This window comes from Tursiops truncatus, chromosome 2 (assembly GCF_011762595.2).
Source record: "Tursiops truncatus isolate mTurTru1 chromosome 2, mTurTru1.mat.Y, whole genome shotgun sequence".
Taxonomy (NCBI): Eukaryota; Metazoa; Chordata; class Mammalia; order Artiodactyla; family Delphinidae; genus Tursiops; species Tursiops truncatus.
Window position 1 is genome coordinate 41730725 of NC_047035.1, and position 14997 is coordinate 41745721.

General features: G+C 40.4%; 1 protein-coding gene across 1 annotated transcript in view; it reads left to right on the top strand.

Moving 5' to 3' along the window:
• CCDC175 (coiled-coil domain containing 175) overlaps positions 1-14997 on the top strand; it is a 76103-nt gene that overhangs the window by 1263 nt on the left and 59843 nt on the right. The window contains exons 2-5 of the mRNA XM_073800418.1: positions 634-719; positions 2727-2838; positions 6463-6598; positions 9238-9466. Coding sequence (XP_073656519.1) covers positions 634-719; positions 2727-2838; positions 6463-6598; positions 9238-9466 — 563 coding nt within the window. The remainder of the gene's footprint in view (positions 1-633; positions 720-2726; positions 2839-6462; positions 6599-9237; positions 9467-14997) is intronic.

The following is a 14997-nucleotide window of genomic DNA, read 5'->3' on the forward strand; positions in this document are numbered from 1 at the left end:
TCTGCATGTATCTTGTCTTCCTTTGCCTGCCAACATTTTCCAAGCCTCTTTTCCCATGTGATTTCAACTTACAGTGTGTGAGAGAAAAGGCGCTATCTTTCATATGTCAATGAATGAAAAGGGTTAGAAACTCTATCTACCTCACACCTACCAGTTTTACAAATACTTACTCTCATCCCATGATTAAAATATTGGCATGGAAGTGAAAATGACATAATGAATTTTTGAAGAATTAAGTAAGTGTTGTTTTGTAAAATATTACGTTTAGGATATACGTATACAAATTTATATGAAGACATTCTTAAACCTACACTATGGGCGTGTTATATTTATCCCTTTTATAAATATATGTGGATTTTTTTGTCTTGTCCTATACAGATTCCTTCTTTCTACCATGAGTGATACAAAAATAGAATCTTAAGAGGAGTTTGTCCTCAAGAAACATAAAGTATATACCTAAATTAGTACACTGTAAAATAAGAAATAACAAGTACAAAAGAGATTCATATGATGTACTATAGAAATTCAAAGATAGAAGTTGTAATTTTCAGCTAAGCATTTGAGTTGGATCTTAAAGGTTAAACAGGATTTGGTAGATAAATAAGAGATCTTAATTTTCTAATTTTTTTTTAGAACAATCACTGCAAAGTGACTACTTTAAATGCAATGAAGAAGCTAAGACCTTTCTTAAGGACGTTGCTATTGCTGTTAAGAAATTGGTATTGTATTATCTATAAGAGCTACTTTTTCAATCTTTCACTTATTTCTTCATCAAACTTTAATTTAGCACCAGCTCTGTTCAACATACTTCAATAGATGAATAGGGAAAATATTTGCCCTGAATGAAAATTTCTCTCAGTTTGCTAAGCATTTGCACCAGTATGGATCAGTAGTGGATTGGTGCCCGATTTCCCATGCAGAGCACTGAATTAAGGACCTGTGCTATGGATGAGGGCAAGACGGCTCAAGAGAAGAGACCCTGCTGATAACAGAGCTCAGTTAAGGGGTGGGCCACATGGGCAAATGCTTGTGACATCAATATGTGAGCATTGCTTAAAACCAGCAAACAACCTCTGGGATAAACTGCACGCATAGTGCCAATTTTCTCAGGTCTCTAAGCAATTCCTCACAAAACTGGTGAAAGATTATTTGGCACCTACTCCACTGACACACAGTGATTTTCAGTGAAAAGAAATAGGTTCTCTTTCAGTTATACTAACTTGGCCCCATCAAAGAAATATTTAAAGAATTTCCTCTTGAAGTGTCACAAAAGTGTCTCTGTTTGGCCCTGGTCCTGAGTGATGTTTCAGAATGGCAATGTCTCCTCATTTGATTTAAAAATATTGAATAAGAATCTACTACCTATCAAATATCTAAAAATGTAGAAATATGGCTATAAAGTTAATGAGCTTGAGTCTACAGACTGCTGAGAAAAGTTAATCTTATTTATAATTATATTTTTATGTAATTATATATAGTTCTGTAGGTATACTACAGAATTATAGTTTATAATCCCAGTTAAGTACATATATGTAAACACTGAGAGTTTGTGTGTGTTGTACTGCACTGTGGTCCTGTGGAAACCCTTTCCTCTGTTTCGTTCTTTTAGTTATGTCTTTCTCCAGGATTTGAAGTGTTCAAAATAATTATTGTGGCTTATTAAAGTATCTAGTATGTCTCCATTTAATATCTGAGCTGTGAAATCTCTTAAATAGAGATAAATCCTCCCATTTTTTAAAGTAACACATTTTCACTATTATAGAAGCATTGCGTTTTTATTCTGGAAAATTTAGAAAAAAATAGACAAGCAAAAGGAAGAATGTAAAAACCAACATGATCCCACCCTAAAACAATCACGATTGACTCTTTGTTGAATGTCTTGACTACTTTCAGGATATAGATGATTCCTGTATTGAATTTTATTTTTTACAGAAAAGTGGTCTTACTAAATATACAATTATGCAACCTGCTTTTTTATTATTCATAAAATACAATGGCAGTTTCTCAGGTCATAAAGTAACTATAGCCATTATGACCGTTTATTTAAGAGGTGATTTATCTGTTCTTTCCACTAGCAGATTTTTGAATGTTTTTCCCTTTTTGAAACTAGCCCCATATATATATATATATATATATATATATATATATATATATCTCCAAACAAATAGGCAGGGAGATATTTTTAGGTAGGTATAAGAAAACCACTGTTCTTTTTATACCTAAGCATAGTTTTTTAGGCATTTTCCATTTTTAAATTAAGTAGCTTCCTTTCCTTCTCTCTTTTTTTTTTTTTTTTTTGCCTCTTGGCATGTGGGATCTTAGTTCCCTGACCGGGGATCAAACCCGCACTGGAAGCACAGTATCTTAACCACTGGATCACCAGGGAAGTCCCAAGAAGCTTCCTTTCTCAATGTCACCCTTTTGTTGGAGTCTTTCCTTTTAAATTTATTGAAACTGCATACAAGGGACACACACACATAGCGAAAGATAATTTCTGAGTAGAAGAAAATCAGCAGAAATTAAAAGATAAATTAACAATGACACATTAAAAACTCATTGAAGAACAGTTATTTTTCCCACTTGCTATTCCAAATAAAAATAATGGCAAAAGGTACTTACTGAAAAGCAAATTTTGATCTCTGAAAACATTTACAGGGCCTTGTTTAGGAAATCAATCTTATTATTTTAATGTCTTAACTTTTTAACTATGTAATTTACATTTTCAGGAAGAAATGAGAAAATCCACAATTGATCTTCTGGAAATTGAAAGCATGGAACTCAGCAGACTATATTTTCTACTGGAAACTCTTCCCGCTAGTGTTAGCAGAGAATTCGAAGGTACTGTGAGGTTATCAACTGTAGAAATTTAGTTTATCTTATAAGAAAATAGAGCCTAGTACTTGTAACAAGATGAGCTTAATAGTTGTTTCATATCAAAAAATAGCCAGAAAGAGTATACAACACAAATATAGTGAGATCCATAATAAGTTTCCCTTACTTTTTAAGTGGAAATAATATATATGACTTGAATTTATATAATTATTGTAAATAGACTAAAGACAATATTGGTCCTTTTGTGACTGGCTTATTTCACCTGGCATGTCTTTGGGGTTAATCCATGTTGTAGCATGTGCCAGAATTTCCTTTCCTTTTAAGGCTGAACAATATTCCATTGTATGTATATACCATGTTTTGTTTATCCATTCATCCATCAATGGACCCTTGCATTGTTTCCACCTTTTGGCTGTTGTAAATAATGCTGTTACAAAATAATAATAATAACAATGAAATAGTAAATAATAATGCTATTACAAACATGGGTGTGGAAATATCTATTCAAGGCTCTGCTTCCAATTCTTTTGGGTATAAATGCAGAAGGGAATTGCTGGATTGTATGGTAATATAGTAATTTTATGTTTAATTTTTTGAGAAGCTCCCATACTGTTTTCCACAGTGGCTTCACCATTTTACCGTCCCTTGCACAATGCACAAGCATTCCAATTTCTCTACATTCTTGCCAGCACTTGAGATTTTCTGTTTTTGTTTTGTTTTAAATAACAGCCATCCTAATGGATAAGAATTGGTATCTCATTGTGGTTTGCACTTCCCTAATAATTAGTGATGTTGAGCGTTTTTCATGTGCTTATTGGCCATTGGTATATCTTCTTTGGATGAATGTCTGTTCAGACCATTTGCCCATCTTTTAATCAGGTTGTTTGTTTCATTGTGGGAATTCTTTATATATTCTGGATGTTAACCCCTTATCAGATATATGATTTGCAAGTATTTTTTCCCATTCCATGGGTTACCTTATCACTCTTGTTAATAATGACTTTTGTTGCACAGAAGTTTTTAATTTTGACATAGTCCAGTTTATCTATATTTTCATTTGTTGTCTGTGCTTTTTGTGTCATATCCAAGAAATTATGGCTAAATCCAACATTATGAAGGTTTCCCGTATGTTTTCTTCTAAGAGTTTTATAGTTTTAGCTCTGACATTTAGGTCTTTGATCCATTTTGAGTTAAATTTTGTATTTGGTGTAAGGTCAGGCTCCAACTTTATTTTTCCAGCTGCCAGGAGTGTTGGCTGAGGCTCACAGCTCAGTTCCTTTACAGGAATTGCCCTAGACAAAAGAGAAAAGCTTCACTTCAAGTTAGACTCCCTCCCCAACTGCTGCTCACATTCAGTGATTGGTCACCAAGAGAGTACAAAGGTCTGCCTCCCTCGTTCCATGTGGAATAACTCTGAAGTGTCATCACAGCTCCAGCTCATCATCATTTAAACGCTCCACCCTTGCCCAACCCTTATGTCCTCAGAGGAGATGTTCCTCAGAGCTTTACACACAAATTTTAAGATTTGTTTTCCAGGGAGCCCAACCTAAAACAGTTGTCTAAATTTAAAAAAAAAAAAAAAGATTTTTAAAGTAGATGTTCCCTTGCAGCCCCAAGTCTACGTTCATTGTCTGCTCTGTCATAAGGGAGCTGGGGTGCTGTAAATTTCCCCTTTTGCCAGGTGGTGCAATGTTAAGCTTTGTCAGTACAGAGCACTGAAGGGTTACTGGAGGAAAAAGGGGTTGTCTTCGTGTTCTAGTGTGCTCAGCTTGGCCGACTCTTGCAGTGCAGATAGCTTCTGCCAGTGGCATGCAACAGTCCTTGGGGCCCAGAAGCTCCCTCCAGTATCCCCTGAGTGGCTTCATGGTAGATTGCTCCCTGTGAGGCAGGTACCCTGGCACCGTTTAGGTGGTTTTGCAGTGAGTTCTGAAGTACAGCAATTCCCTGTGGACCAGTCCCCCCAGTGCCCCCAGAAGCCATATTTCTAGTAAGTTCTGCCAGCGGAACATTTCACGAACTTCTTTGCCATCCAATGAGCCACTGACCTCTTCAATGAGGTCTAGATCTCAGGTCTGGAGGTGCTGCTTCCTACAGCCCCTGTAGGGCTGCTCCTTGTACCTAGTATTCCTAAAGTCTTCAGAGTTCTCTTTATTTTCTTAGTATTCGTTCCCTCATTACTCTACTTCTCTGCTACAGTTAATAATTCTTTATATTAAAATTTCCCTATTCAATATAAGATTTCTATCTCCCGATTAGACCCTGAGTGACATAGTTAGTTATAAAAGAATTTGCACAATGTTAGTCTAGTTTGGCAGGGAAAATACAACAAACTCCTACATGCAGATAAACAATAAGACTTAATCTGTGCTCAAGGCAGAATTAAGAATGTTTTCATTTTATTTTCTTTGGTTGCCTTTTTTTTTTTTTTTTACTGTCCAGATTGGGTTACTTTTATAAGCAGGAAAAATATTTTAGAAGGAAAAAGAAATACCATGCTAGCTTGTAAGGTCCTTGATACACACTGAATACTTAGCCAAGTAAATTTAATTGACCTTGTGTTTTAAAGCTTCTCAGCTTGAAGTATGGTCCTTGGGTCAGTAGCATCAGCATCACCTGGGAGCTTGTTACAAAATGCAGAATCTCTAGGTCCACCTCTGACCTACTACATCAAAATCTGTATTTCAACAATATCCCCAGGTGATACACATGCATATTCAAGACATAAAGTTTGAAAAGCCCTGCTACAGTGAGCAATTTAACTGTAGCCTCCAATAAAAGGATCCAACTCTCTCAGGGGAGCTACCAGCCAGTTTCTAGGGAATTCGTTGCATAGAAATGGACGGCCCAGTATCCATTTCTAAACAGCAGTGTTCAAAAATTCATGCATTTTAACCATGTATCTATCAAGCGCTGAGGTAATCCTTTGAAGTCTTATGTGATTACACTGATTTGTTATTTATTAATGAGTAATTAGTTCTTTAACACACTGGGTTCCCTTGAAAGCACAGCCAGAAGCAATGGCTTTTGCACCATTATTTTATTAGGACATACAATCCAAAGAGGAGGAGGGTGGGATAAGGAACCAAAGCAGGGAGAATGGAAAGCTAATATGGCGTGCAATATGATGTTGACTGCCGCTGACGGCAGGTAGTTGAGTATGAGAATACACCCTCAAGACACAGTGTTACCTCTTCTCAGGAACACCTAAGCAGTGACTCCTGTCTACGATTGGTCCAATGCTTGCCACACCTCCCAAACTTTCAGTTACACATGCATGAGGGGTGTGAGTGTCTAAAGAAGTCCCATGGTAGAGGTGACAAGGACGTCCTAGACAGGTAAGAAGTGGATAGGACAGTCAGGAATCAGGTGCTATCAGACTGTACCGCCTGAAATTGTGCAGAGCTCATAGAAAGCTGGTCACCGACCATAGCAGCAGCTGAAATAAGGGAAATAATTGATAGGTAAGATTGAGAGGGTCCAAAGGGATGATTAAGAGGTGTCTGATCCAGGAACATAATTAGAAGAATATTTCAAAGAAAGACATAATTTGTTTATTATTTGAAAAGTCAGTATCTACAATTGTGCAGTTTCTCAAGTAACTGAATAACATTTCTTCCACTTACTTTTAAGAATGTGTCAGGGATGCCCGAAGATTAAATCTTGTTGAGATAAATCAATTACACATGAAAATTACGAAGATAAATGATGAAATAGAGTTTCTGAAGAAGAAAATACTTGATCTGAAAAAAATTAATAAAGCTCTGGGGTAGGTTTTTTCAGGGGTTTTTTTGTTGGGTTTTTTTTTTTTTTTTTAGTATTTGAGGGAGTCAGGGGCTGGGGCTAAAGTGGGAAATCTTTCCTAAGGGATTGTCCTCTGGTCCGAACTGGTGCAGGGCAAGTTAAGAGGTGGAGATCACTTATAGAAGATGACTGGGCTGATGAGGGGTGTGCGATGGCTGCAGAGAGCTGGGAAGAGAGCAGAAACTCTTCTACCACCACAGCCAGGAGACCTGTAAAATTTAAGAGGGAACTCAGCTTCCCAGCAGCAGCTACTCTGTGTCAATTACACAGTGCCTTGCACCCCACCTCCAAAGGTAGAAACACACAGTGGTTTTCATTTCATTTTTAGTAAAATTAAGTTTACAAACCTCAACCACCAAAGCAAGAAATTTTTCTGGGTATTGTGTTGCAAATATAATATCAAACCTGATATATTGTAGCTAGCTTAGTTCCTTAAAGACATTCAGTTATAATCTACTGGAGGGTTGAAAATGGGATTGGCCCTAGATTTTATCTTCAATTAAATGAGAGCTGACACCTGTTAGTTTCTTTTCTTTATTCCTCAGCTGTGTTGTTAGCACTTCCCCCTCTGTGGAAGAAGTGCTTTTCTCCATCTATAAAATGGAGATTACAAATCTTGTCTTAGCCCACGGAAGAAGAGATACTCTGAAAGAAAAAAAACAATAAAACCCTGAAGAATAACTCAGTACTACAAGTAAATTCTCAAAAGTAATGTATAAATGTCAGACTTTCAGTTTGTTGGAGTAAGAAATACTCAAAGAGCCCTCATCATAGTGAAAAAATCTTCTTGGGAAGCTAAAAGAATCAGAAGGTTGCTTGGTGCACAAGGTATCAAAGCATCAGGAGTTAGGTGGGGACCTCAAGGCCCAGGGACAGGTTCCCAAAGTAGGTCCTCAGAACACCTATTCTGGGAGATGCTCCATGAAAAAGAAAGTTCATGACCACGTAAGTTTGAGAAAGACTGCGTACTCTAACTCCTCTTAGGGATTCACGTGCAGATTTGTGCATGGTGCATGCTAGCCACGATCACAACTATCAATTTCTAAACCCTTAACAAGGAAGATAACATCCAGGCTGGAATACTCACATCAACTGACCAGCACCATCACACCCCTGTAGACCAGTGATTCTTAAACTTGAGTGTACATCAGAATCACCTGGAACTCTTGTTAAATTACTGGGACCTCCACCCCAGATTTCTGATTTAGTAGGTCTGGGGAATGGGGGTAAGAATTTGAATTTCTAACAAGTTCCTAGATGCTGCTGTTGCTGCTGGTCCTGACCACACTTTGAGAATCACTGCTCTAGAGAAATCTTTATGGAAAGTCAAATTACAAATGAACATAATGTGGGTTGCCTGATGAGCTAGCATCATCAAGCTACAATCACTTATTGCATCCATTTTTCAAAGAAAGATGTATATCAAGGTGCCCACACTCTCTGACAAGTGATCCTCTCCTGGACACTCTTCAAAAACTGGACACAGTCCTTAGAAACTGGGGATGGGGATTTCCTTGGGTCCTACATTCCGTTTCTGAGAGCTTTCCCAACCCAGCACAATACACCTAGTCAGGTGTATTGATTTGACTTGTTTTGTTTTGCTTTGCTTCATTAAGGCCACTCAATCCTTAGTTTGCTTCATTCTTAGAAGCCTTCCTCTACTAAACCTACAAGGCACCCATTATCTGGCCCCATGTAGCCTGAGCTTCTCTTAATTGCCTTTCTGTGGTAGAGTTGACTTCTGGAAAATAAACTTACCAACAACCTGTTTCCACTTTCCTGAGCCTTTCACACAGTCCGCCTGAACTAGAGTGTTTAGCCTTGGAGATTGGAAAAAGAAAAAAGTCATTACATTGCAGGAGCTTTGAAAAAAGGAAAATAGAGAAATGTCACCAATTGTCCTTCCTCCAAATCTTTTATTGTTAGCCCTGGGATAGATGTTTCTCACAGTCTTAAGGTGGGTGTGGCCAGCAATGGATATGTGAGGTTAATGTCTCCTCTTGAACTCAGATTTGGCTACAGCTGTGAGAAGATAAGTGGGTTCAAATTAGATTTCAAACACCCTCTGAGCAGTGAAGACAGACTCAGATCCCTCCTCGCCAACTCCTTTCCATCAGAGGAGGGTTAGCTTTCTTCTCCTGGGCCTTCTCTGCAGGGCAATGGCATCAGAAGGTGGCTAGAAGAGTGGTGGGATGTTTAGCTTTCCTTGGCTTAAACTGCATATCTCAGGATGATAAGGTAGCTATGGCAATGCTCCGTATCAAACCATTTGTCCGGCCAGATTCCATTCACCTGTTCAAAACTGGTTTTGAATCATTGTATGTTTTAAACTAAAATATCCCATAGTTACTACCTGGTGTGTGAGAATGGGTGGGGTGAGGCAGGACCACAAGACACTTTTGCAGTGATAAAGAGTTACAAGGTTGACACTTGTGTTTCCTTCTGTCCTTCATCGCAACCAACTTCAGACAATCACAAATTCAACTCTAAAATAAGTATTCGTTAAATTTCCCTCTTTATGGTGGTTCATCTCATCAAGCCGACTTTAAATTTCTTCCTGGAAAGCCATCCTTTTCATGCCAAGAACGATTCTTTTTCTCCTAGTGAACAGCAAGAGGAACTAGCGAGGCGTTATGAAAATTTTGTCCTGTCACTCAACCATGCGATGAAAGAAAAAGCCACTATCACTGTTTACATCAATGAGATTTATACCAAAGTTAACTCAGAGAAGAAAGAACTAGAATTGCAAAAACGATATATTCAAGAAGTAGAGGAGCAAATGGAAAGAGAAAAAGCAGAATATTTGGAAAAAAAACAAAAATTGAGTCAAGAGGTAAGTGGCATGATTTATTTTTTAAAAAAATACAGAATTGAGGGCAGGAAATGAGAAATAACTTATTTGTCCTTGAAGCTAGCAAGCATTCCCGTGGTATCTTCTGCAGGAATAGAGCAGAGGCTCAAGGACACTGGAGCCCGTGGGGAAGATGTTTGATTGTGTAGCGGCATCTGAGTTCATGGGAAAGAATATGAATGACAGGAGTGGTAACACTGGGGTGGCCCCTTGCTTATATGCAGCACTGTAGGTACTAGGAATTTGCTTCTGTGTCACTTGGTTGTCTCTGCAGACAGGATGAGCCAGTTCAGCTCTGCCGGAACTGATGCCAAAACCCGAACTCTGTGCACCGTCACCACATTGAGTCTCAGAGTTTTGGGTGAAGTAGAAAAGAATAGCTTTATTGCTTTGCCGAGAAAGGGGGGCCACAGCGGGTTAATGCTCTCAAAACTGTGTGTTCCCAGCCTGGGTGGGTGGGTGGGTTGTGAGGGGAAGGGTTGCTGATAAGGATCAGGGCGCATGTGGGGCCTGCATCCCTTCAACCCAGAGATCATCTGGAGTCTGGTGGTCTGGTGATGGCTTCTGCGGTTCTCAAGGTTATCGAACTGTGACCTTCTCTCTGGAATGAAGAGCGCTTCGACAGGTAGTTAGCATCTTCCATTTGGTGTGGGTTTTAATGCTGTAGAAGAGCTCAGAGATATTGTTATGTGTGTCCCTTGAGGAGGAGCCAGGACCCTGCCCCTAGGCTACACTATTGTTTCCTCACTGCTCCTCCCTTGTCTCTGGATCCCCTCCCTTCCCTGATTAGCAACTGTTTAAACCTGCTCTTTGGAACTCAGGGAAGGTCATGGAGGCTGACTAAAGTGTATTTCCTACAAACAAGAAACAGGGGACAGGGAAAGACTTTTGTGCCCGGGAGCCCCAGAGTGTACTGCTTGGTTTCAGAACTTGTGCCTCTTACTGAATGAATCCAAGAGGAGAGGCCTGCAGAGGGTCTAGGCAGAGCCAAGGGCCCTGTCGACTGAAAAAAAAAAAAAAAGTGCAACCTAGAAGTTGTGAATTATGTTGTATTTTAGGACCTTACTGAGGACTGTAGCCTGGGAAGGCAGCCTCTCAGATAGTTCTGAGGAATTGTTCCAAAGAGGTAATGGAGGAGCCAGGATATGTAGAAGTTTTTGCCGGGGGAAAAAACAGATAGTCCAACATCAAAAGATTATTGCTAATCACAAAAAGACAGGCATCTCAAGGTAATGATTTTAGTGCTTTTCTCTGTATGGGAAGATGCAAGAGTCTGGGCTCATTGAAATCATTCCTTTGATACCGTCTTAACTACCTAGGGTCAGTATCCTATTTTTCTCCATCCTGAAGCCCCTCAGGGCACACCATCAGGCTGAGGCTGCGCAGTGGCTGATGGCTTGATGGTGGCTTGATGGTGAGTAACATTCGTTGTTTACTGAAATGGCAGGCCACATTTTTTTGTCCACAGCCCCAACAGAGAAGGGTATTTTGAGACCAGCAATTTTGTGAGGGTCAGTGGAGATAGCTACTGCATCCTGAATTCTAAATAATTCACCCTCAGAATGGCTTCTGATTGATTCCTCTTTGTTCTGCTTCCAATTGCCCCAGGGGAAGCAGGGCTATCTCCGTGCTAGGTGTTCCTAGCAGCAGCCTTCTTTTCCTCCATGCAGTGAGGGCCTAGCCCAGGATGGAAATTGCTGTTGAGCTCCTGGTGCTGCCCTCTGCATCATGGGAACTGGCATAACTATAATGCAGGAAACTGGACCTGGGCTTGCAACCCTGCCATATTAAATATGCATAAAGATATATATATATGTATAAAGAAAGAAAGAAAAGAACATTTATTAAATTGCACTTCTTGAGTCTTAATTAAAATTTAGTAGAATACAATCTGGCAGTGATCAACATTTTGATGCAAGAGAGAGAAATATCACTCCCTGGGAAGTGCAGGCCCCTGGGACAGACTGCCAAGTGAGGGTGCTTGGCTTCGCAAAGAAAAGAATTCAAGAGTGAGACAAAGTAAAGGGAAAGCAAGTTTATTTAGCGAGATACACATTCCTTAGGCAGAATGCCGACCTGTCTCAGAAAGCGAGAGTGGCCTCAGGGTGTGCGGGTGTTTAGTTTTTATGGGCTGGGTAATTTTATACGATCACAAGTGGGAGGAATATTCTATTGCAATATTTTGGGGAAGGGGGTGAGGATTTCCAGGAATTGGGCCACTTCCCTCTTTCTGGCCTTTTATGGTCAGCCTGGGAACTGTCACGGTGCCTGTGGGTATGTCATTTAGCATATGCTAATGTATTACAATGAGTGTATAATGAGGCTTAAGGTCTACTGGAAGTCTTCCACCATCCTGGGCCTATTGATTCTAACAAGTTTTTTGTTTTTTTTTTTTTTGGCTGCACTGGGTCTTCGTTGCTACGCTCGGGGCTTTCTCTAGTTGTGGTGAGCAGGGGCTACTCTTCATTGCAGTGTGTGTGCTTCTCATTGCCGTGGTTTCTCTTGTTGTGGAGCACGGGCTCTAAGCGCTCGGGTTTCAGTAGTTGTGGCATGTGGGCTCAGTAGTTCTGGTGCACGGATTTAGTTGCTCCGCGGCATGTGGGATCTTCCCGGACCAGGGCTCAAACCGGTGTCCCCTGCGTTGGCAGGGGAAGCCCCTAACCAGTTTTTAGAGTATCCTGTTTTTCTGCAACGGCTTTGTCCCCTTCCTCATTCTTTTAATGGTTTTGCCCTGCCCTCTCCCTTCGTCTCAATTTGGTTCTTGGGATGATTGGTTTCATGATAAGACTATTCATAAGTTCCAGTCAGGTCTGAGAGTCTCTATCCTTTAAAGTGCCCCTGGCTTCAGAAACAGTTTTACACTAAAACCATGGATTATTTTTCTTAAGTATAGACAGTTCAGCCCTAGTCATCCTCAGAACAGGCACTTTGTGAAGCCGCTGGCAAAGAGTCCCTTGGGCAGTCTGCAGCCACTAAACAGAATTTGTAAAAGTTGAGTTCCCTGGACCTTTTCCCGGGATGAAGGCAGCTGTTAGCCTGCATTGCAGTAGTGGAGTCAACTGAAATTCCTGACTCTTATCATTGGACTAGACCTTGCTTGGATTTTTTGTTATTGCAATGAAATAGTCAGGACAACAAGGACCTAAAGGGGTTTTCCTGTTTTCATTCTCTACCCACAACAATGATGAGAGGACTTCATTTCACCCACTGTTTCCAGTCCTCTGCTGGACTTTCTCTATGAGCAGTCTGGAAGCCCCACACTGGAGGGATTCACTGAAGTTATAGGGGCAGAAAGTGGGATGTGTCTGCATGGACACAGGGGAGGGACGATGTGCAGGGCAGTATAGGTTAGGAGTGGGGAGAGCCTTGTCCCTTTTCTTTACTTCCCCAGGGGCTGAAACAATGGTCAGTAGTGGCATGGGATCTGAGCTTTGCCCACCAAAAGGAAGGCTCCACCAGGCAGGGATTTTGTCTGGCTTTTTTCATTGCTAAATTCTAGCATCAGGATCAGTGCCTCTCGCATGTTGTAGGCACTCTATAATATCACTGTATTGAATGATTGAGTTTCTAACTTCATTTTAAGCTCTAAAGGGAAGTTTCTACCCTCCCCAACCCCTTCCTATTCTTTAATATAAATGTTAAAAGGAAGGAAGCCCAGAGGGGCTTCAAATTGAGAATTTGAGAACATGATAGGTTCTCCTTCCTTTTGTGAATAGTGTTTCTCAGGGATCCACAAACTTTTTCTGAAAGGGGCCAGAGAGTAATAGGGCTTTGTGGACCATATACAGTCTCTGTCACAACTACTCAACTCTGCCGTTTTAGCACAGAGAAGCCAAGAGCACTACCTAAATAAATGAATGTGGCTTCACAAAAACAGGTGGAGGCTGGATTTGGCCTACAGGTAGTAGTTTGCCTACCCCTGTTCTATCTCCCTGGAAAAGGGTTAGGATACTTTCAGATGCAAATAGCAGAAGCCCTGACTCAAACTGACTTAAATAGTAAGGACGTTTATTATCTTACACAGTAGGAATTCCCAAGGTTGGGCAGACTGCAGGACTAGCTAATTCAGTAGCTCATCCCTCCTCCATCTTTCATCTTAAGGCTGGTTTCCCTCTTCATCACAAGACGGCTGCCAGTGACAACTGGACTATGTTTCCTTTCTCAAGTAGAAAGAAGAAAACCTTTCCCAACCAAGGACATAAGTTTCTTGCTATGTCTGATCCGGCCAGGTTAAGACAGTGCCCACCCCAGAACAATAGTGGATCCTAAGGGAAAACGTGTACTAGTGGGCTAGACCAACTGGGAGTGGATATTAAGGACTCAACCACTAATGCTCACTAAATGCACATCATATGCCATAGTAACAGCCTGTTAATTCCCTTTGTTTCCAATGAGAAAGGAAAAGCTGTTTACAGCTGTCAGAGTCTTCAAACCGTAAGTTCTCTTCTAACACAAAAGAGTTTTTGCTAATATTACTTCTATAATTGCAAGACCCAAGACCTTGGGAGAAGGCTTAGGCCAAAGTATGAGCACAGAATTTCAATTTTCAACAAAATTTATTATCACCAAGTTTCATTTTAATGCACCTGTGCCCTAGTGCAGAGATAACTGATAATGATCACATTCATTCAGAGTAACCACTTTGGGTGAATTGGCTGGTGGCTTTGATGGAAAGCCACACAAACATGTTTTCATAACTCTTTAATACAGAGTTAAATATACTTTCTCTGGCCTTACTATTCAGTTACCTTTTTCTTCATAATTCATTTTGCCAGACAAATCCATGATGTGTCTGATTTTGATAAGGTGACTCATTTCAATAGGATCTGACAGGTAATCACAATATGTTTAATCATAGGAAAACTGTTATTTAATCTGTTAGTGAAAATAATCAATAATCAATCTGTAACAAGAATAGAAGAGTTTTTTATTTGAGCCAAACTAAGGACTAGCTCAGAAGCCATCTTCCCAGATTACTCTGAGAAGCTGCTCCAGAGAAGCATGGTCTTCAGTATAGTTTTTTTTTTTTTTTGCGGTACACGGGCCTCTCACTGTTGTGGCCTCTCCCGTTGCAGAGCACAGGCTCTGGACACAAAGGCTCAGCGGCCATGGCTCACGGGCCTAGTCGCTCCGCGTTCCTATATCTCAATATGTGAAAATTTCTTTTATCAATCCCCAACAGATCAGTGACCCCCTCAATGGGTCCTTTGCCCAGTGTTGCAAATGCCAATCAAACGAGACCGGGTTCAAGATCAGAAACTCGAATCATTGATCAAGGAGTGGAGAAGGGAGAGCTTGTGCTCTAAAAGCACCATCTCCCTGAAGGGAGGGGAATAAGGGAATTTTAAGGATTAGGAGGCGGTGGTCATCAGGGCTCTAGGAAGGGGGCAGAGATTTACAGAGGCAGCCAGAGCAGCTAGGGCATGCACAGTCTTCCATGCTTCCTCGCACAGGGCATGAATTGTGCCTAGCAGAGTATAAATGCCCCCTTTGGGCAGAGATCTTAACATGGT